Here is a 23,862-nt window from a genome sequence, read left to right as displayed (position 1 = left end):
TCCGCTCCGCTCCAAACTCCTTCTGTTTTATTATAATTTAGTTTTGCTCCAGTCCAGATGCTTAAAACATCCATCTCCAGCTGATTTCATCAGTGACATCATCAGTGTAAGCAATGGCTGTAACTTTGTGAGCATGTCCTACATGTGTACCAGCAATACGGCTGTTGATGTTCTTTTGATTAAAAGACTAATGGCTAATATGTATAAAGCAGCGCTCAAAGGACAGCCGTGCTTCACACCTCCCTCTACTTTAAAGGATTCTAAAACACCATCAACATTTACACAAACACTTGATTTAACATACAGACATCTCACCATCTGAATAAAGGTACCAGGAAAGCCATATGCCTTCATCACAGCCCAGAGCTAATCTCTGGAGATATAATCAAAAGCTTTTTTTATTGAGCCTAGTGATACAAAAACCCTTCGTTTCTTCTGCTTTGTCTATAATTTATCTTAAAATACATAGATTGTTCACTGTTTAATTGCACATTTGTTCTATAATTTAATCTAATATATAATTTAATCTATTAATAATTATTTTAGCAAATATTTTATAGTCTATATTCATAATAGTCAGATAATTATCTGTAATTATCTATATCAGCATCATCTCCATTTTTACACAATAAACACAAAACACCCTGATAAAAAGATTCTCCCCATACAGCCAGTGTTTAGAACTTCATTATACACACAAGTGAGAAGGTTTAAGACTTCATCAATGTATAACTGATAAAAGTCAGTAGGCAGACCGTCTGGACCGAGGCTTTTCCCAACTGTTGGATGGCCTGTAGCACCTCCTCTTTTCTTATCTCATCAGTGAGTGAAGTGAAAATTGATGATCTGTATGAAGGAACCGTCTTTAAAAAGGAGTCTACAGAGACTGTGTCTATTTCTATTTTCTTATAAGCATTAGCACATAATTCTAATGTTCGATTTTGTCTTTTCACAGAGCACAGGGTCGCCATCTTGGTTTCTCGTGGATCTTATGAACCTGCTTTGACGTTGTTTATGACCTGAATTAAGTGCTATGTTTTAGTATTTACCATAAACCATCCATGCCCATTCTGTCCAGCAGTTGTTCCCAGCTTTTCCCATCATTCCTCAGTCACCTTATTTGTATCTGCCTGCACACCTGCCCCTCCTTCCCCCTTAATTAGCCCCTCCCTATAGATGCAGTAGCTTCACTCATTTTCCAGATTGTCTGTTGTGCCACCTAGCTTTAATTTGCCTTCACTGACTGTCTACCTGTTGCCGACCTTGTTTTTGAGCAAACACCAAGTAAATTGCCTTTTTGCCATACCTGCCTCTGCACCATGATATGGGTCCTCACAACATTTACTAGATTTGTCAGTTCAATACTTCAGCATATGGAGTATATAATCCTAAACCTCAAGTTAGTTAAATAAAAAGACAGGCCACTGACAAGCACACACAGAGTGTAGTGAGGGGATAACAGCTACTCTTTAGTCTACTGTCTTTTTGCATGAAAGACCCCCAAGGGCTAGGTCACATGCAACCAGTTTCCTGCTAACTAGATTTTCATGATCGTGAATGTACATCTATGAGCAGCATGTAGACAAACAGACAGATAGATAGACAGAGAGAGAGAGGCAGACAGACGGGACATGTATCCGGAGGGGAGAGCGGTATTCTGTGACGATTGATAGACTCCATATTGCAAGCTAATGATCTCCCTAGGGCGCTGGAGAGAAACGATGAAACCAGCCTGCATGACACTGTCACACTCCCTATGTCGTGCTGCCACCTTCATCTCTCAGTCTTTTCTCTCACTTTCTCTCTCACTCTCTGTCTTCCTCTCAACCTCTCTTTGTCTCTTCCTCTGGGAAATGCATCGATTCACCTTTGTTTGTACTGTCACCCACACATATTCAACCGTCACAGAGAGGAACGGAGTTCACTGAACTAATGGAGCGGATTTAAAGTAAGAGACATACGCTGTTCTCATTTCCCAAAAATGAAACTCCACGACATCTATTCTCTGGATGAAAAATGCCAGAAATGTCTGCAGGAGGTGTTTAAAAGTTACTGGAGAGATGGTTGAGAAAAGGTGGGAGATAGCATCATTTGCAGACATAGTAGGAAAAAGATCTTTTTAAACCAATTGTCAGCACTCGTACAATCACATGCACAATGAATGCATTCACCTGTTGTGTTGATGGAAAAGCACAATCATCTCCTGCAATCAGATTCTCACTGCTGTGCCAAGCTGTCACCACTTCAAGACAATACAAGGTAGGAGGGGAGGTAAAGACACAGAAGTATATAGGTTTGATGTTGACTGTAGGAAGCACGTTACCACTGAGGCGTTGAATCTGCCAGTTAATGGAACTGACATTTTGCTACTGAAACAATATTTTCCAACCAAAGACCAAACAGTGTGTTTTTGTGTGCACTGTGCCCATAGATGGATTATGAGGGCCTCTGGGCACAGACATGAAGAAGGCCCCCCACCCCTCTTACATAACAGCAAGACACCCAGACCCAAAGAGATGCAAAATGACATTTTGTTGTTGTTTTGTGTCTCTTTGTGGTTGTTTTGTGTCTTCATGTAGTCGTTTAGTTTCTCTGTAGTTGTTTTGCATCTCTTTGAAGTCGTTTTGTGTCTCCTTATGGTTGTATTGCGTCTCTTTGCAGTCATTATAAATCTTTAGATTGACTTTCCAACAAAAATTTTAAGAGTCACTTCAAACAGAGGCTCTGGCCCAGGGGCTCCCTGACCCTTTGGGCCCCTGGTAGGCCCATTCAGTAATCCATCTATGCCTGTGCCTGGCTGTAGAAACAGGTTGAAATAAAAATAATTTTTCCTGGTGCCACCACATCATCTTTCCAGTTCTTAACATGTGACTTGTGCTTCTGCCCTCCTCCAGTGCTGAAAGCAAATAATCTCCTTTTGATGCTGACACCTTGCCATTTTTGGTTCATTTCCACCTTTCCCATGAGAGGAAGTCTTTGTAGTCTAGAATTACAGTTTTCTCAGCCTCACCTCTCTTCACCTCCCCTCAGTTCTCAATCAAATGTACACAGCGAGGTCTTTGTTTTGATTGCTTTGCTGCCTTCATATTGTTGACTTGTTTCATATAGAGATAGACACTGAGGGAGAGAGACAGAGTAGGTGAGCCACAGCTGGTGAATGGACTGAGATGGGGTTAGATGTGGGCTGAACTATGTGTTGGTTCACTATAAAATTGCTAAAACTCATCTGTCTGAATTCCACTGCTATTTCAACCTTATCTGTGCTGCACTGGATTGTGGACAAGATTGACAAAGACAGTGCAGCATTTCAAAAGATTTATGCACCTGGGCTACTTGTTGAAAATGTACAAATTTCCTCAGTACTTCTGACTTACCATGACATTTTCTGATAATGGTTTGATTTCCTGAGTCATTCTATTTGTTTTTTACCTTCCCCATCAAAGGGAAGCAAGTAAAAAGTGCCATTACACATGCCATTACAAATCTCAGAGGAAAAATAGCATTGATTGAAGGCCTAGGGGACTGTGAATCACTTACTGAGGCAGATTCATCTCAGCAGCTTCATCTTGCCGCACGCAGACACCAGCATGTTGTCCTGTTGGTGCCAAGAAAATAATGGCATTTCTGAGTATCCGGAAAACATATTTTGTTTCCCTTGAATGTTGGGTTATTATGCACTGCAAAGGGAAATAGCAAATACTTTTGGTCAAAAAATGGTTTAGCATTGTCGCATCAACTATTACATTTTAGTCATAAATGTTATTGAACAGACAATAAGATTTTAATATGATTTTTACTGTCCAGTCACACAATCATAGTATAGCCTCTCTGCCGGGATTTGACAGAGTTATTGATCAATACCAACTCAGTCATTATTTTGCCTGGCTTTCAAACATGACTTCCCAATTGTACTCTAGCTTATAATAAAACCACAACCATTAAATCTCCCACCTACTCATGCTTTCATCTGCCAAAAGATGTAGCCTTTAAGGCCAATAAATTGCTAAAGCAAATGAAAAAGCAATGCTATTATTATAGTATTTTGCCTTTTGAAATAATATCTCTTCCCTGTAAGTTTAAATCACAGGAGGTTTCTATTAAAACTTCCTATGGTAAGAACCTTCTGGTCCTTCTCCTCGCCTTGGAAAATGGCATAAAGGAAACAAATCAATACTTAGGATATATCCTGGATGTATCCTGTGTTCTAATGCCTCTCTAATTTGCTAGCTTTGTCATTTCTATATACTATGTCAGACAAGATGTAGCTTCCAGCAATGATGGATGGCACAGATTCATCTCGTTAGTAGAACAATTAGCATTACCAGGGTTTTTTGGGGGGGGGCATAAAAACTATATACTGTACTTGTGAATGTGCAGTGTGATGACTGCATGTACAGTATTAGGTGTGGGTTTAGAGAATTTTTGCTCGGCAATCAAAAAGTAAAAAGGATGAATGGACCACGCATTGTCCAGTTGGTATGTTCTGTCAAATACAGAGCAAAGTGATTGTGTTTATGGTCTATACTAAGTTAAGAAGCAAAAAAACTTGAGTACATAACAGTAAAGTACATTTACTATGTTGATTGCATGTTTTCTAAGGATTTTTTTTGTGCAGAGCATGGAATTATTCGGAAGAACAACAATGGCATACAGAGTGGGGCTGAATGCCCAACCCATTCTCATTCCCAGGTCATGCAATACCCACGTTTTGTCAAACCCTCCGGCATAGACATGCAAAAGGTACCCTTGGCATCTGTATAATGACGCACTGGGTTTTCAGTTGAATCCAAAGTTAACACACCCACGGCAATATGAGACGCCCGGAGCAACTGCATTTTTTTCTCAGAAATGAAGCAGAAATTATTAAAACTGATGGCTATAACATAAACCATATAGTATCATACAGTTAAATTATCGAAGGGACTGTCGTGTTTTTATGTTGAAGAATATTGGGGATATCATAAAAAGAAAAGCTTGAAAGAGGAATTTACAGTGGGGAAATATATGGCAGGTTCTCCCACTGGATCCCTTATTTGGGCAGAAAATATGTGTCATACCTCGGCCCTCCGATGGGAATCACAGAGCTCAAGTTGAAATAGATAGATCCACACACCAAGTAGCTCCTGTTAAAAGGATTTTAATAGCTGCGACGTCTCGAGCACAAGGCTCTTCATCAGACTTCTGATAAATACAGAGTCGCCATCTTAAATACCCATAATCCATATTACAAACACACGTGATTGAACACACCTGTTGCCATCAGTCAAATAGTAGTAAAAAATAAATTTTATGTTAAACATATATGTTTAATATGTGTATATATACACAGATTTATATAGGCACATATAGATAAAAGGTACATATCACAGTACATAAAAAGAAAAATACAAGTACCAATAGTTTGTACTCCCTAAAGGACTCAGGCTAAATAGCCATCATATATACTACCTATTCAAGGTGTCAATTTATCTATTATTATAGGGGGAAAAGGAACATCCCCTTTAGTGTCACTGTCACTAAGGGGATAGCAGGAATGGGATGGGTAATTTGTGGGAGACTGTGACATAGACTTAGATATGACAGGTAGGAGGATGTCGGGAATTCTACTGATGTTTTTTAAACACTACTAAACTTTTTAGATTGTGACTTCTTAAAACAAAGCTATGTCTACTTGTGACCTCACTTCACAGGTTACATATGTTTGGTTCCCAAAGATGATTATTCCTACTTTAATTGTTATATGTTAATACCTTTTAAAGTACTGTTGCATCTAAACAACCAAAATATGTCAATAAAAGTAAAACCCTGAACACCTTCACATCTGGAGCACTGATGTAAAAACAATTGTTCTGCAACATCTTTCAGAATTCAGTCCATCAGTGTACAATAAGGTGTATTTTTAGTACATTATGCCAGACATCAACATTAAATCCTCTGGAACTGTCACTGTGAAGGTCTCCTTTCCTCTGTTGGGTCTGTACTTTCAACATATATTCAATGGAGATCTTTATAAGCATTAAATGTCAGAAATGGTTTCTTCACACAGTAGGTCCTGCATCAGGTCTAGGTGCTTTCTAGGTACAAAATAGAGCACAACTGGGAACATGGGACAATTTTCACCCTAAAGAGGCATATGATTGTTGATTTCACTGCATGATACCATGTGTATTGGATTTCAATCCATACAGTTTGCATGCATTACCACCTCTGAACCTCTTTCTCTCGCTCTGTCTCACTCACTCTCTCTCACACACACACATACCCATTCATACTGCTGAAACAATTACAGGTAGTTTCCCTCTGTGTTGAGAGAGCTAGTGAGGTGTGCTTGTTCTATAATTACAACTCTCATTGTGTGCATCCCACTGCAGTGCCCCACACCACCATATCTGCCTCAGCCACTTTGTTCAGTGGATGTCAGATCACACTGTGTGGTCTGTGTTGAGAGACCATTATATTTAAAACACTGCAGGAACTTCTGAAGCAACAGGGACACTCAGTTCCTGTAATAATTTCCTCTCTTCTTCTGTTTTTGACACTACCCTTCTTGTGATTTTGTCTTTTGTGCGTGGCGACACCTGCTCCTTTTCTTCTCTCTTTATTTCCTTTTTTCCTCCCAGTCTTTTTATATCTCCCCCCACCAATCTTTATGCCTCACATGCTTTCACACTCCATTTTCCATGCTGGCTCTGGGTATCCCCACTGTGGAGAACTCTGCCTGTTTCATCTGGGTGCGGAAACAGTGTGCTAATATCGTCTGCTTATACCCATTGGGTGGGATAATGGCAGCCATCACTCACTGATGCAGCACAATAACTGACATTTCGCTCTCCTTGTGCTGACAAACAGCATATATCTCCCACTGCTCTGTCACTCTCTCTTTTGTTTCTTACATGTACTCCCTTTTGTCTCTCTGAATCTGTCTCTCCATTTGTCTGTCTCTTTTTGTCATTTGTCTCTCTGCCTCCAAGTCTCCCTGCTATTCTGTTTTCATCCACAGTTCACATTTTCAAGCTGGTATCGTACCACAAGGCAAAGGTCATGACCCTTGAAGGATGTTGTTGCAGAAATGGAAATCGCACTTGATTCTGAAAGCTTTACAACTGATCATTTTACTCATGCATAAATTATTCAGGCAAGTCCTAAACAGAGGGACACATTAAGAGTCATGGCTACTGTTACAACTCAATCATCCTGCAGGGAATTCGTATTGTAGCTCAGTGAAGGAATTATTGGCAGGACAAATGACAGATATATGGCCAATATACATGTCTTTAAATCCAGAATTAGATCACTTTCTTTTATCTGTGTACATTCTCAGGAACTAACATCTTAACACAATGTACTACAATTAAAGTACCAACCTGCCAACATTTACATATTTTATTTCATCAGAAAGTGAAATTTTTCATTTGCAATTCAAATTCAAAGTCACCTTATCATTTTTTGGGTTATTTCCTCTGTAAATACTTTAAACATGCATGAACTGATTTTCTCTCACCTTGGGGCAGCGCAAACAAGCTGTAAAAACAACACTGACATATTATAACCTTATAAAGTTGATATGGTGAAATTATTTACTTATTTTCACATCCAGCAGATACGAGCAAGATCAGCTTTCATTAGCACTTTCTTTTAGTTCTGTTTTTGGTCTCCACCAACACCCAGCGTCTAAATGCTCCCTTATGTTCACCATACCTTGTGTCGGGTCCTCTCTGTGGATTGTCACACCAAAGACGCCCTGAACCGTCTCTGATCACACAGCATCAGCGTGTTGTGCAACAGTAATAATCATCCGTGCTGTATGTAATTATATAGATTAGTACTAGTATAGTATAGTAGTCGCTAACTTTGTCTGGCTGATGTTTGGTGCTTGGCAGGTACCGTACAGGGTGTTTAGAGTTTTTCACTGAAAACAGCTTCCTGCTTTGGCTAAAAAAGGTGTTGATGAGAGTGGTGAGAGTGAACCAAAACAGTGAAGTTGCGAGCCAAAACAATGACAATGAAAAAATGCTGAAAGCGCTCTAGAGCTGAGGGAAACTGCAGAGTCAAATGATAATTCTCTGTGGGTTCATCACTACAAATGACACACTACACATGGTCATTTGATAAACTGTTAATATAAAAATATAGATTTTTATTGATTTCTGGTGAGTTTATATGATCAAACTCCAAACTCATTAAAGGTCTGGATTTCTCTTCTTCTTGTATGAAGTGTTCTTTCCCATAGTCCTGGAATTGCACACTCATAATAGAGACAAGGTCCAACCATTCTATTTAAGAAACAAAAGCTATAATAATCAGCCTTTGCAGCTGCATGCATGATTGCCTTTCAGTCAGAGGATACTAGAAAAACATTTACATACACATATTGTTCCCATGCAAGGTGCCTTTTATTGTGGTTATTACCAGATGAATTAAAACTATATTTGAGAACAGCACATCTGAGATTTCTATCACCACGACAGCACAATACATAAACAGCTTTTGACCTTCTGCTTGTGATTAAACTGAGTTTTCATAAAAAGCTCATTAATTAAAGAACTGATGTAAACACTTGACATGAAGGACAAAACAACAGCAGCAACAAACAGCAAACAGCAACCGCTTTCCTCGAATGGGAGGCATTGTTTAGAGGTGCGAGTCTGCAAAAAGATTTCTTTCTCTCAATTAGAATTACGAAGGTATCTGGCACGTCTGTTCGTTTCACGCAGGAATGAACTGCAGAGGCTTATTTGTGTAATTGCTTTGGCTAGGGTTAGAGCCCAGAGGTGAGCCCAGCAAACCACCAGAATGACCAGTCTGTTCATTTGCCTGAACTGGCCAGAAAACTGTTCTTTAGTTTATGTAGTGATTTTGTGTATGTGTGTTCATACTGCGCAACAAGATACTTGGAACAAGTGTTGTCACAGGGAACAACAGCCCCTGTAAACGCTCAAGAACCTGAAGACACTGATCAATTTTAAGCACATTGCAATAACATAATAAAGCATTATTCCCTTTATAATATAATACAGAAGCTTTTGCGATTCCCTGTTCTCTTTTCCCTCTCACCTCCCCTCCTTTCTTGTTAATCTGATGGCAAAACAGCTTGCTGGGCTAGCAGGGTGCACTATTGTGGTTGAGAAGCCATTAGAAGACACAGGTTTGATTCCCACAACAGTTCAATAAAAGCCATCCTTCCTGTTGAAACATTCTGTTACAGGACTCTGAATCCCTTAAAGCTTTACACATTGTGATTGCTGTAAATTAGCACATTTGACAAATGTCTAACATGTAAATGAAATTTAAATCTGTGAGGGGAGTAGTGAAACACACGAGCCTGCTTCTTCTCTACCAGCATGTACAGCACGCAGCATGTGTTGCTGGGTGAAGGAGGAAAGCATAAGGAAGTTTAGGTATAGTATAGTATTTTATTTGTCACAGTGCACTTTTGCATAATTTATGAGTGGACATAATATGCACATAACAGTGTTATTTTCAAAAAGGTATTCAACAAACAAACACAAAGGTATTCACTTGATTGTTTCACAGAAAGCTCAAGTCTGTCACAAAATGTCATTTTCTACATTGGCAGCATGCACTTTACAGTAAAGCGCAGCCTTTTCCCATCAACCCAACCGATCCTGGAGCGGTTTCGTCTGCCCTTTCAAAATGCTGTCTCCAGGGTAACTGAATCAGTAATTCTTGCACCTGTTAAGTACTGAACAGAGAGAGCAGATGATTCACCTGAAGCCAGACTGCAATCACCTCTTTTCATAGATTAATAACCTCCTGCGGTTTTCGACCTGCAGCATTTCAGTGGGTGGGTGTTGTGCAGTGTTGGTGGAGAATCTCACTAAACCGCATTGTGCTTGCTAAGCAATCAGCTGAAAATGATTGCTAATTTTGATGGGAGAGGTAATATTTTGCCGTTTTCATGCACACCTGCACACACACAGATGCGCTTACACATACAATTTCCTGCCTCCCTGTGGTGCAAACAAGAGTTCAATATATGTGGGATGAGCAGAAGGCGGTTGCTGGGCACTCCAGAGGTTGCCAGTGAGGTTGCTGAGGGTCAGTGATCTGCAGCCCCACAATCCCAGAGATGGTGGCTGTTGTGTGGCTACAGCAAGACAGCACCACCCAGCTGCAGGGTCAGGGCACCAGGGACTACGGGTGCTCTCTCTTCGAATGTGACAAATACGATGTGACATGTCGGTGCATGCTCAAGAACATCGACCTCTTTCACTCATAGTGGCGCATATTTTTTCCCCCTCTGTTTCATTCTCTGGCACACAAACACCCACACACACAGGAACAGACACATAAATACAAAAAACAGTAGCTTTCTCTATTTCTCTCTTACAAAGCCAGACAGAGAAACACAAAGACACTCAAACAGAGAAATGCAGTTACTCACTCTTGCATGAACACACACACGCACACACACACACACATACAAATCACTCTACTCCCCCTGTGGCTGTCATCAAAAGCAGCCACTCTGCCCTACACTATGTAAAAGTAACAGCTTGCTTTTATTCTCCCTGGTCTTAGTCTTCTCTTTTCCTCCTCCTCTTTCACTCCTCCTCTCCTCTGTGGTGCCTTCCAGTCATTCCATGTCATCCTATCTCTCTAACACCTCTCCTACTACCCAACAGTTAAGTGCATTTGCAGACCCTCTCAGATGGGCTGTCATATATATTTCAAAGCCATTTCTAAGCACATTCAGACAGAATGAATCCACATTCACCAAGAGGCTGTACAGGACGTCCTTTGTGCTGTGGCTCTTTGGAGTAATTTTTCGTTCTTGAATAAGACATTTTTCAAATGTCATGCTCTCATACTCACTCTAGCGTTCATGTATACTGATTTTCATAGTGAGTGAATAAAATATTTGACGTCTTTTATTGGCTTTAAGGAGATGTCTTACATTAACAAAAAGACATGTATTCATGTATTCATTTAGTACTTTTTAAAAGGACACCTCCAAACATGTATGTATGATTAAAAACAATATTTTTATTGTAATTCACTGCTACATATAATGATTATTATATTATTTACCACCCATTTTCCAATTATAGAGTACATAGCATTTGTAACAATTATACTGGTTCATTTAACTATTAAAAATAGTTAATACTTAAGATACATATCAGTATAAAAATAGCAATAATCAATATTATTTAAAAAATGTGTGGTTACCATTGTTTTCCAGGTTAAATAGTGGATACCTTCTTTGGAGATACAGATACTACATACAGTGTACACACGTATACACATACAGATGTATAGTATATAGAAAACATGACATGAATAATGATGCACAGATGAAACACAAACATAAAAAGGGTGGTTATGGAAGAAAAAAAAACACACACACACACCCACACAGAAATTGCAACAGTTGGAATTTGTATTTCCTTCTTTGACGCAGTTATGGAAATTGTGGTAATTTCACCTGCATGTCTGCTCGTCCTCATAACCCCCGCCCAGAATCTTAGAATGCTGGGAAGTGTTAGTAATATTTAAAGTTAAACGCCATCTGTTCCCAGGGCCTAACATGAATACCAATACGGCCGGCAAATGTTGCAATTAACGGAGCCAAGATGTCAGGAACACTGGAGAGGCAGGCTTTGAGCTTCCTGCTCCAGGAAAAGAGAGGCAGATGTGATGTGAGCAGAGATGACTTTTCTCTTCTCGGGGAAAAAACTCTCTCTTGTCCCCCCTTACCCTACCTCCATCTGCCCACATGTGATAGGATCCCCAGTATCATCTTTACTTAGGAGAATCTGTTTTGAAATATATCGGCTTTATAAATGCCTGTCTCTCTCCATTTAAATGTTTTATACACAGAGCAGGGATGCATCAGCCAGGTGAATGAGAGGCATGCTGTTTTTTTCTGAAACGAAAGCAAATTGCATTTGCCCTGCCATACACAGTTTGTCGCCGTAGGGATGTTCTGTTTGTATGTGTGTTTGTGTGTGTGTGTGTGTGTGTGTGTGTGTGTGTGTGTGTGAATAAAAAGGGAACACATTTGAATAGCTTGATAAAAAATATTCCTATGTAAGACAGATAGATTCAGACACACTCATACACTACACATTACACTTAGACTAAGACCATGTGTGGATATATTTGAAAATGTAATTTATGGTTGGAAATTTTTTGATGTACGCCAGTGTTTTTAGATCCTTATCTAAAAGTTTTCTGCCAACATTGAAATCTCTTCTTCTCCATCTCCTCCTTCTTTTAGTTTAATGGCAGTCAGGTAAACACAAAAAGGTGCATTAAAGTCATGAAAGTAAAGAAAAATCAGCTATGTCACCACCTAGTTTCTCTGTTATTATTTTGTGTTTCAGTGCAGCCAGTCTCATTATAAAGGGAATGGCTCTCTGATCTACGATCAACGCTTTTTTAAAAAAAATTGCTCTATAAATAAATTGATTTGACTTTCTTGTCATGATTGTATGACTATAAGATTAATGCTACATGCTACAATGCTAATGTAGCATTTCAACAGACTCAGTCAAATCACTGTTTTATAGTTGTGTAGTCATCACATTTTTATTCACTTTAATCCATAGCAAATTACATCTGGGGAGTAGTGTCTTATGACACTTCGATATGTGCACAAGAAGAACAAGGGATTGAACCACATACCTTACAATTGCTGGCTGAAATGCTCTAGTACCTGAGCTACATCTCCTTCAAAAATATGTTTATATCCTAGAAATTAGAATTGCCAAACATGTTTTTGAAGAAACATAATATCTGCCGGGACGACATTACATTACATTTCCTAAAAAATGTATTTGCTGCTGCAAATTTGTTTTATGTGTGGTGATTTTTAGAAGACACGTTTGGCTATGTTAAAACACAAAATCAGACATCATATAGTGAGTTGGATGTGACAGAACGTTGGATTCTTTATATTACTAGAAGCAAATCAGCCATGTTCCAGAAAGTTTCATCACCTGACAATTACAGTAAATGTTTTCAAAAAGCAATACTTTCCTCACACACACACCCACACACAACATACATTTCTCCCCTGGCCTTCTATTGACACTATTGTTTTTTTTGACAGCCAAAACTGAGCTTTTCAATAGAAGCAGATACTACAAGTTTTAAAAACACCATTATCCCTTCACCCTCACCTCTCCTTTTTTCCACTCTTTCTCTCTCCTCACTATCCCTAACACCATGACCACAGTGGTGTTGTGTGCAGAGGAAGCCAGCTTTTGTCTGCCCCAGTGGGATCACTGGTGTCACTGTTCACACATTCAAGTTCATGTAACATTGACCTGTGGGTGACAGGAAAGCTCAATTCTTTGGAGTGTTAGGTGTTGCCAAGGCTGCTGAAAGCACCACCAGTAAGGTCATACTGTGAGGCATGCAGCATTCAATGGAAAGCCCACAATGACACAATGGTCTGTAATCTATTTAAGATTAAAGTCTGTCAGCCTTTGACAGTTTCAAAGATGGACTTAGAGAGGACAAATAAAAGTGTGTTGTCTGTAACAAACATAATCATACAAACAATTATCAATCAGCAATACTATAATAGATGTATTATCCATATGTTTATCATCTGGACCTGTGTCTAATTATTGCTGCTATGGTCCAGTGGGCATGTTAGTGTATGCTCCGAGGGAGAGCAAGCTATGCCTTCCAATATCAGCTGGTCTCAAAGCTGCTTCTATAATGCATGAAGATCAATACGCTGTGGCTTTGTGAGTGAGGGCTTGCAACTCTGTGCCCATATCAAGTATTCGCACCAACTGCCCTGCCGTTTGAAGAGATCTATGCCTTTGGATTTATCAGGGCTCAGGGGAAAGCCGACTACAGTCTGGATACCCAAACTGCTATGGTTTGAAAAAAACAAAGCTAGTAGTGCTGTGTTTGGGGTAATTCTGACATTTGCAGTTTCATGACAGGATTTGATGATGACTTTCAGAGAAGCATTTTACGGAGATCAGTACTAAAGGTGCTATTTTCTCCAAGCTTTACCTTCAACGGATTCCCCATGAAAGGACTTTGCTGCTGTGTCCATTGTATTACATGCTTATTTGTTTATGTGTTGTATATTCCAGCTACCATGGGCAACATCAACAAATTTCTATTTCAGTATGCATTGGGAAGAAGGTAAGCAACCACAGTGACCCTTCATGTTGTTGGAATATAGGGGAAAAACACCTGAAGGATACTCACTTGTACACTTGGAGTACATGCAAACACCAGGCAGAGACACATTGCATCAAACTGGGGGTGGCCATAACCACTGAGTCACTGTGCTGCCAAAGAATCTATATCAGTGTCCAGCAGTCAAATGTTACATACATAAAAGGGGTTTTGGTGATCATTAAGGGAAGGATCTGTACATACAGCTTCACCAGTCAAGGCCACAACAACAGCAGACAATGCCTGCACTTGCACTAAGACAGTAGTAAGAGGCAAAACCATGATAATAAAATTGTACTGCATTGACCTACACTGCTTGTGTTGATATTACCCTCTAGTTGACTTGTTCCCAACCTTTTAGGCTGGTGAACCTTTATAGTCAGGCAATGCCTACTCACAACCGCTCATCAAAGGCTGAATATGTCTAAGAGTTGTGATCAGTTCAAACAAAGAGTGATTCCCTTGTCAGGCTGTTGACAAACAATTTGAGAAATTTAAATCTTATATTTTGTAGCAGATATGTTCTCCTTTCCTAGCTTAATTATTAGATTGTGACCCTTCAGATTTATCTCGTGACCCTCAGGTTAGGAACCATTATGCTTTAATGTGCTCCTCTGTTCAATTTCACAAACGCATTGTCATAGTGAATCACAAAATTGCATCTTTGGTTGTGAAGCCTCGTTTATGTTTGAATCTCTAATAATCAAGCTGACTATTAATTATCAAAACACATGAAATTTATTACTGAACTGATTTTTTTGAGGACTCAGACCATACCATTTTGTGTTTGATTTAAACTTTTTTTGAGCACCAGATTCCTCCAGATTAGATGTTAAACCACTAAAGGCCCCTGTGCACCCACACAGGTGTTTTCACTTATTCTGGCTGATTAGTTCTGTGCTGAGGTTGAAGTTGGGCGCCGCCATGCAGGGAATTATGTGTGGTCACCAAAGTCCTTGTACTAATAAAAACTATAATGGTGTATGTTGTTCAAGGCATAACCAGTGCAAGACAACTAACAGGAGAGTCAGGGGGATGACAAGCACAGTCTGTACACACCCACACAGTGCAGAGAAGAGCACTAATCAGGCAAAAGTGAAAACACCTGAGGAGGTGTACCAAGGGTATGTATGGCCTCTAACAACTAAAAGCAGTTTTGTATAATTTCTTAATTTCTTAATTACTTTGAATGCGTGAAAGAATACAGTTCAGCTTTGTTTTTGTTTTTGGTGCCACTAAATATACACAATATATATGGCTTTACTACGTTCAAGCAACAGTTTAATATGTTGCAACACTTGCGACATGTGTTCAGACCCCTCATAACAAATCACTACAATATTCCAATAATATTCCTTTGGGGAGGACTATATCATGTATTAGACTCAAATGTGCTGTTATAGGGACTTTATTGAACTATGGGTTTCTTAGGCTTTAATAGTATATCTCTTCTATAGTGTCCCTATAGGACATTAAATATATCTAAGATTACATTTTTACATTTCTGGTTTAAAAGTCATTAAACACGTAACATAGTAGGCGAACACAAGTACAATGAACCTGATTCACTTGCATCAGATGGCATTTATCACAGTCACATAGCTTGTACACTTTGTGTGACTTTCACAACCTGACGAACTGTTAAACCCAACAAGCTCCTGGCCGCTGTCCCTACAGCCTAATGGTGGAGTCTAATGGCTGTTTGTCTTGTTTCATGGTAATTGGGGGGCAAGTGACTCTGCAGCAAAGTCTCTGCTATCTTTTTCCAGCTGAGATTCTTCTGCTGGACCCCTCTGGGTCCTCTGCTTTGTAGGTACGGGTTTCTGCTCTAATGATATCATAATTGCTGTTTTCCCTCACTGTGGAAAATGGTTGCCAAGCCTGAAGGTGGTCCAGCAAATGAGCTGGAGATCAAACCAGGGACACCATGATGATGAAGGCACAGTGTAGATTCAGAAAGAATAACACATATTCATCAAAACATGGTGTATTGTGGTCCCTTTTCAATGTTGTTACTTATATTTTTCCCCCTTATTCTTTCCCTACCTGCCGAAACACCTAGTTATCCACAATACATCATTAGCGGCAGAAAACGCAAATTAATCTTCACTGTGTAAGTCAATTTGGACACTCTACTTGTGTTCTTGAAGCGCCCGTAAGAAACTGAGATATTAACTTGACCCGTGTGGTCACCGACACTGGTAGCCTGACAGAGCTACAGATATACATACTTACACACACATGTTTACACATAAACACACAGAACTCAAGAGACTGGCAAAACTAACGATTTTGCATTCCACGCATCATTCCTGCAATGTCTGTTTCTACAATTCACAAAGACCAGCTCCCCTCCACACTGTGCACTCACAGGAGTGAGATAGTGCAGTGCTGTTTGAACAATCATTTCTCAGTCCAGCTGAATTCATGCTGACGCTCCAGTTTGCTCAGTTTGCTTTCTGAAAACTCCCCTCTTCCTCTTTTTAATCCTTCGAGGGGAACCAGAAAGAGGGAGAGAGAAAGAGAGAGAGAGAGAGACCAGCATTGAATGCTGACAGGGACATTACTTGCCTTCCCTGCATACCTTGTTTACAGTCTCCCTCCCTGCTGCTATACCCTCCTCTCTCAATGGAGCCATAAAAAACAAATAGGGGCTTTTAGAGAAATTGCCTGTGCACTGAAGATTAATAACAGTTGCACCAGTTCACCCAAGAAAGTCTCCAGAGGCAAAAAACGATATTGGAAGATTAAAAGTGCCACATCCCTAAATTGGAATGATTCAGAGCTCAGGCCGCTCTCTAACCAGCTTATTGACAGTCAAGGCCTTGGTCTTCCTGCCACACAAAGAGCATCATTAAGTATTTACTTCTGGATGAGGACCTGCTGCATGAGTATAATGATATGCTGAGGGTGTGATCCATCCTCTGTGTCTAAAAAGGAAGTGTGGCGGCCCGGGAGCACACAAAAAGACAGGTCATCCTGTGTAAGGTTGGGTCACCTTTTTACTGTTTATAGCCCATTATTTAAACTAGCATGATGGCAGTAAGAAGAGCACCAGTTTGACCCATTACTATAAAAAAAAAAGAGTGCAGTACAAATCTTTTGGCCTTTTGGAAACTATAGGTCTATGCACTCCTCTTACCTCATGATAATCAAGACGATTAGGTAGCAGGATTTAAATATAATAAATCATCAGAAGCATCTATAGTCCCCCCTTTTTTTGAAATTACAAAAATATACTGATGAAATGATCACTACAATAATATTTCTGAGAAGTCATTTCCTGTTTTGCTGTGATATTGCTATCTTTATAATAAATTGATATATATGATACTTTTTAATAAGAGCGAAGAAACTAATAAGTACGACCTATTTAATAATGATTATTGTGAACACTCAGGCATCCTCTGCTGATAAACCACGACACTTTGCTCTGGATATTTTCAGCGGTGCCCTGGAATTTCTATGGTAACAAGAAAACACACGTCTCCGCAGCAACCAGACCAAAGCGTCTCTGAAGTTGCATAGCAACCACTACAAAAAACAACTGGCGTCACGTTTTGAGAGCCACACAAATATTAATTAGTTAGCAACATTGCTCTTCATTTTCGGTTTGGATTCTCCTCGTCATTTTACAAGACGAGACCTGTGGATATGTTGAGGAACAAGAGGGAACTAAAAACACAAGGCTTCACCGTGAAGGCCAATATGAAGAACTCCGTGGTGAGTGAAGTTATTTGACGCTGTTACCGTTAGGTAGCAAACGTTCGGTTAACGTTAGCTTTAGCGGTGTATGTAGCATTTCGTTGGACTGCCTTATTATAAAAAACTGACAGCTGACTGTATATCCTATTTACTGTATAGCATGTGTTATTGGGGAAGTTGTGACAAAATATTATATGATATTTGCGATAACAAAATGCATATTTAACGTGTGATATTTCATTTCACATTCAGTTTATCACAGCGGATCATTTCTGTCAGTGAGCTCAAGCTGTCTAACTTAACTTTCCACAGAGTTTTGATACACTAAACAACAGTGCTTTTTAATGTTTGAAACATCTCAGACAAGAGTCGCATATTAGTGTCAGAGACACAGAGAGAGGCTGAGTTGTGCTTTGTGTGGTAGGTTACATGAACACTGTCAGTCTGGACACCCACATGCTGCCAACAGTGTGGCACCACTATCTAGGTTAAGTTACAAATAATGGCAAAGGATGCAGGGAGGGGGCAGACTCTTACTTGCCGCTTTAAATTATCCTCTTACTCTTTCTTTTCCTCTATCATTTCTCTATTGTTATTCAGCAGAACCTCTTTCTGGTCTTTGTGCAGAGCAAAATCTCAACACACTAAATAGCCCAGAGAGATGGGGTAGCAGTGGAAAAAGGAAAAACCTCCAACCCTCATTCCTGTGTGCTGTGTGCATGTGTGCAAGTGTGTGTAACTCTTTTGGTCAGACAAGCTTGGGTGGGTTTCACACAAGTATGGGGATTTGAGAACTCTAAAATTATCCAATAACTTTTATGGGCTAAAATGACACTTTTAGAGCCCATTCCAAAGCTATAACGCAATGATTAGACACTGTGAAATTCTGAAGCCATATGCTAAGAAAAATGCAAATGTCTCTTTTATAACATCTTAGAGATAGCGCATTAACATGAAAGGGGAATGTTTTATAGACTAACATGCTTGTGGGGTAGTTGGAGTTGTATGCAGCGCATAATAATCAAATAGAGTTGTTTATTTGTGTGCCTAGCCACCAAAGCTTTTATGTGTTCTAAGGCAACTATTATGCACTTATTTTTGTACTGGTGTTCCTTTTCCTGGACCATGATTTCCTTGCAGAGCGGTCTCCATCATGGACCTCCTGTGTAGTTAAACTGTGTTGAAGTGGACTAATTTCCAAAGACAGTCATGTCGGGTCTTCTTCTCTTCCCATTTACTGCAAATGAAGATGGATCAGGAAAGTGTAATAGGTTTTTATAGCAGAGGGCATTAGTCTTTATTGATGAACTGTATTGATTGGTCAGTAAAACTAGCTTTTGTGCAGCTAAAAATAGATTATTATTAGAAATCTGGACTAGTTTTGTCTGGAGTATTGTCTTCTTCTGTACCTGTAAATTTATTCAATCAAGATGAGTTACAAATTTGCTGTCTCGGGGGTCCATGGCTTAGTGTACTTATAGAATTGTGGAATGGACTAAATTTGCATGACCAGTGAAATATGATCTCGTAAAAATAGGATGATGTATGAAACTGGCTTTTCCCTTAGCTGATGTTGTTTGCCAACAAAAGCCACTGAAAGATGTATGTGTAGCCTCCCGCTGTGCTCTGGCAGATGTGGTAGGCCATAGGAGCAGCTATGGTAATAGACTGTAAGCTGTTGAGGAGAACAAGCGTCCCAGCACCACATTTACACAGGCATCCTTTTTTAACTTATCAGTGTTTATGTGAGGTTATGTAAAAGTAAAATGGGCCATCACACTTTTTTAACACTGAAACCTGTTTTAATTATAACCCTTCTCAACTGTTGATATTATATTGTACAAGTTCAACTCATTCAACAAGTTCAGTTGAAGTTGTTCACCTTTTGTCATCAGAAAGACTACCTTGCAGCAGTTTGTGTGAGGAGGAGAGTTATGTTGTGCTTCGCTCTGTTTTAGGGGTATGCGGTATCATATAAGGAACACAGTCTGAGATGTTTGAGATGGCTCACATACTTCTTCTTGCTTTTAATTATCACATGGCACTTTAACACAGAGGCAGTTGCAGCTGGTGAGCAACAAAGCATGTCACAGTCATATAGCTGAAATTGACAGATTGAGGCATTCTTTTACTCTCACTTGCCTGATCTCTCAGGCAATTATCCCCAACCTATTTTTTTAGAGACAACACCAAGCTCTTCATTAGAATCTCTTTCTTTAAGGGTGAAAATGAAGACAGGTGGTTTACAGTATAAGAATTTTTTATTTTTTTTATTTATTTCCTACATGCAAACTTGGCAACATGTCATTGTCTTGCTTTTTTTGTCATGGAAATGGTAAAACCTACTTATTCAGGAAGTTCCAAGAATACCTTATATTTTGATTTCTGTGTTTTGTTTTGATGCTGTTTATGTTGACTTGGTTCATGGTGAAATGAGAGCACTGTATCAGAAGTTGAGGCATCCATGGTCAGCAATAATTTAATGAATGAATTTAAGGAAAGTGTCAAGTGTTTAATATTTTCTGTCAGCAATCCCCCAGCTCTCACTTCCATATCTTTTCTACTTCTAAAATGTTGACTGTCCAGTCTTGGGTACTTTGATGCAAACAATTTAACTAGGTCTTCTACTCTGAGCCACCAAGTTTTTTGAAGACAGATATTGCCTTATTACGTTCACTGTGCGCTTAAAAGAATCGGGGCTATGTGATAAATAGAAGTGGAAGAGCCGCACAGTTCTGATGACAACAGTAAATACTTGAACATGAAACTGCAGCTCTCTTTTTTTCTATGGCAGGGAATGCCTTGAGATGCAAAAGAGGCAGTCAAAGCTATCATTGACTTCCTCCTCCTTTTTTGAAGGTCATAAACAAATCTTCTGTCAAGAGCCGTCACAAGGAAGGCTCCTGCAAAGCCCTTTAATATTCACCATCTCCCCAGAGGATCTGCTACGTCTGAAACATGAATGATACTCCCACACTGCCATATCACTGGCTAAATCCTCAACAGAAACCATTACATTTTTCAGAGGCTTGCTTGTGTCTGTTGCCTTCAGTTTTATTTTTGTCCCTTGTGGTCACTGACATATCGCTCGAGAGAGGGCAGCTTTGCAGAGAGCTATGATTTGTAGGTAACAACAAGGCCATTTCAAGCCTTGAAAGGGTATGAGGACTTGAAGCATAGGCTTATTATGCTTTAAAGTATTTGTGGTCATAGAAATTGAATCAATAGCACAGGCCCCTGAACCCCCCCCCACTTGTAATGATTCATCCTCTAGCATTTAAAGAGAAAAAAGATGCTCTTACATTCTGGTGGGAGGTCGTCACCTTGTGTTTCAGACAGAGAGGGGAACAAAGCTGTTATTTTCTGTGTCAGAGGCTTATTCAGCTTGGTGACAAAAAATGGGGAGAGAGCGCAAACACCTGCATAGACGTGTGACACAAATGGACATGAATACACAGTATATGTGAACATTGCAGTTGACACAGATAAAGGAAAAAAAGATTTTCTTATATTATGCGGTATGTGTGAGTGATATGGATACAATTGTCTTTCATGGTATAATCATATGGAAATCTTTGTTTTTGGCCAATCTGGCAAATTAAATACCTGACAAATCAAGATACTTCAAAAACTATTTCATACTTAAAAAATCTTAAAAATCCAATATTGCCTTAAAGCAGTCCTGCTCTTTGATTTGCAACATTGTCCACAATGGTTCAATAGACATTTTTCACTGCAGACTTATCATAGCAGGAAAAGCACATTTCATTCCATTTAAGTGTCCCAGTAAGCCATGCCAGTGATGCCTGGGTCCAGACCTTTGAATCCGCCCACCAAGTTGGAAAATGGAGTGTAACGAGTTGACAGTTCTATCTGATATCAGGCAAAATGCCAATGAGCCAGCATACACAACATTAGATGAAATGCAGTCATCATTAGTGTTATTAATTACACCTGTGCATCTCCTACTGTGACGTGAAAAAGCCTGTACAAAAAGAGATATTGAAGGTATAGCTTTCACGCTATTAACAGTATGACAAAATCTCTGACAGGTGATACATTTATATTGTCTCACTACAGTATATTGTCATATCGCCCAACCTAATTTTTGCTTATTTCTAGCCTGATATCAGACAGAATTGAGGAAAGGGTGTTTTGGTTTGCCCTAACCAATCACTTGTGAGTGACAGATTTGTCCTGCAGATATCATTTTCAGTGCACATGAAGACGGGGGTAGCGGCTGCTAAGAGCAGTTAACTTAACGGCTTTCACATTAGGCATCAGACAATATGATAATTTCATGTCACGATTATCCTTGCCAAAATAATTGAGATTCATGATATTATCCCGGTAATCATCAAAATATGCTTAAAACTCTTAAAATGGCACTGGAATCACTTTACCTTACGTTTTGTTAAGAAACTAATATTTTTATTGCATCACAACTAGGACACATCTTTTTAGTGAGCATCCTTTTTAGTGAAAAACAAACGATCTTAAGTAAGGTAATCATAAATCATAAGGTCCCCTTGCATAAATAAAGGATAAATAAATTAAAAAAAATAACAGCATTGTGTGAGTCTGTTATTTCTTACATGATAATTTTTTTCATCAGGCTCTATTTTTCACTTCTCTACCATGATGTCAAATGGTACAGACAACAGTTTCATCAGTAGCCATCAGTATATTTACCCCTGACTTAAGATATACAGGAATTATCAAAAATAAAATCCAACTAGCTTTGGCATTGGGCTTTTCAAGTCACTCATGTGAGGATATTCACGATTATCCCAATAATGGAAATTCAACATGATCAACTTATCTTGAGTGTTTTTTATCCCAATCTGTGATAAAATCGTAATCGTCCCATCCCTATTTCACATAATTCACAAAAATATGGTGCTTGAAGAGTTTCTATTTCTGTAAGTCAACTTACAACAACTGCTGTATCGAGCTCATCCTCATTCAGAATCAGAAGGCGTAACAAGTGTGTAATACTAGAATACTTGGGGAAACTTTACAGATTTGGCTGCTTTCACATGTTGTGCTGCTAGCTTGATCAACTCTTTCTTTGAGCTAAAAACAGCACATCGCGCCGAACTTAAGACGAAGGAAGTTCACAAACAGTGCATATAAATGTTGATACATAACCACGCAGTATTAAAGCGTGAGTAACACTATAATTCTACAAACTATTATGCTAACTTACGGAGGTTTTGAGAGTTGAGTGAAAATCTGCCATTCGGGTATACAGGTTCCTGGGCTCACCTGACTGACTGAGTGAGCAGTCATCAAACAATCTATGTTTAATCTTTTTAACAATCTATCTTTTTTTCTTTTAACGCAGACAACATTTAGAAATGCTTGATGATCGCGTAATGTTTTGTCTTATTGTGTACAGCTTATATGCTTTAAAAAAGACTTAGAGGTCTTAAGTGTCATGAAGCCCTTTCTCTCAGGAAATGCTTTTTTTCTTTATGAAAAGACATGAAAGAAAGGACGAAAGTTCTAAATGTCTCTACACTCTCCTGTGTCGCACACTACATACAGCATACAACACAACACAGACATGAGAACATGGACGTGATCCTCTTTAAGCATTGCACAGTTCACCTGAGAGGGCAAATCGATACAAACTACACCTGATCCCAACCTCAACTTTCGTGTGGCATGAGTCTGCAGATTGCTGAGTCGATAGACTGCTTTTATAACAAGCACACCTAATTTACTCTTTGCTTCTCCTGAAAGAATTGAGCTGGCAAACAACGTCCCCAAGTCTGCTACAACGCTCCACACAATCCGCCAACCCCTTTCCCCCCACCCCCACCGTCATCCCTGGCTCACCCCACTAACCCCAGGGGACAGATGGAGACTCCATACTAGCAAACGTGACCTCCATATCTTATTCCATTCCTCCCCCACAGCATCATCATTATATACCTGAGCAGATGTCTCAGCCCCCTATGCTGTCTCTCTCTCGGTCTT

The 23,862-nt window shown here is 39.4% G+C and overlaps 2 protein-coding genes across 3 annotated transcripts in view; one reads left to right on the top strand and one right to left on the bottom strand.

Moving 5' to 3' along the window:
* Positions 1 to 23,862, bottom strand: part of LOC122861989 — a 98,674-nt gene that overhangs the window by 50,659 nt on the left and 24,153 nt on the right. The gene's annotated exons all lie outside the window — the stretch shown is intronic.
* The window catches only part of pacrg (PARK2 co-regulated), a 134,651-nt gene continuing 128,479 nt past the window's right edge, over positions 17,691 to 23,862 (top strand). Inside the window, exon 1 of the mRNA XM_044167137.1 lies at positions 17,691 to 17,895. Coding sequence (XP_044023072.1) covers positions 17,827 to 17,895 — 69 coding nt within the window. The 5' untranslated portion in view covers positions 17,691 to 17,826. The remainder of the gene's footprint in view (positions 17,896 to 23,862) is intronic.

This window comes from Siniperca chuatsi, linkage group LG15 (assembly GCF_020085105.1).
Source record: "Siniperca chuatsi isolate FFG_IHB_CAS linkage group LG15, ASM2008510v1, whole genome shotgun sequence".
Classification (NCBI taxonomy): Eukaryota; Metazoa; Chordata; class Actinopteri; order Centrarchiformes; family Sinipercidae; genus Siniperca; species Siniperca chuatsi.
Note: the sequence above shows the minus strand (reverse complement) of the source record. Positions and strands in the feature narration are given on the sequence as shown.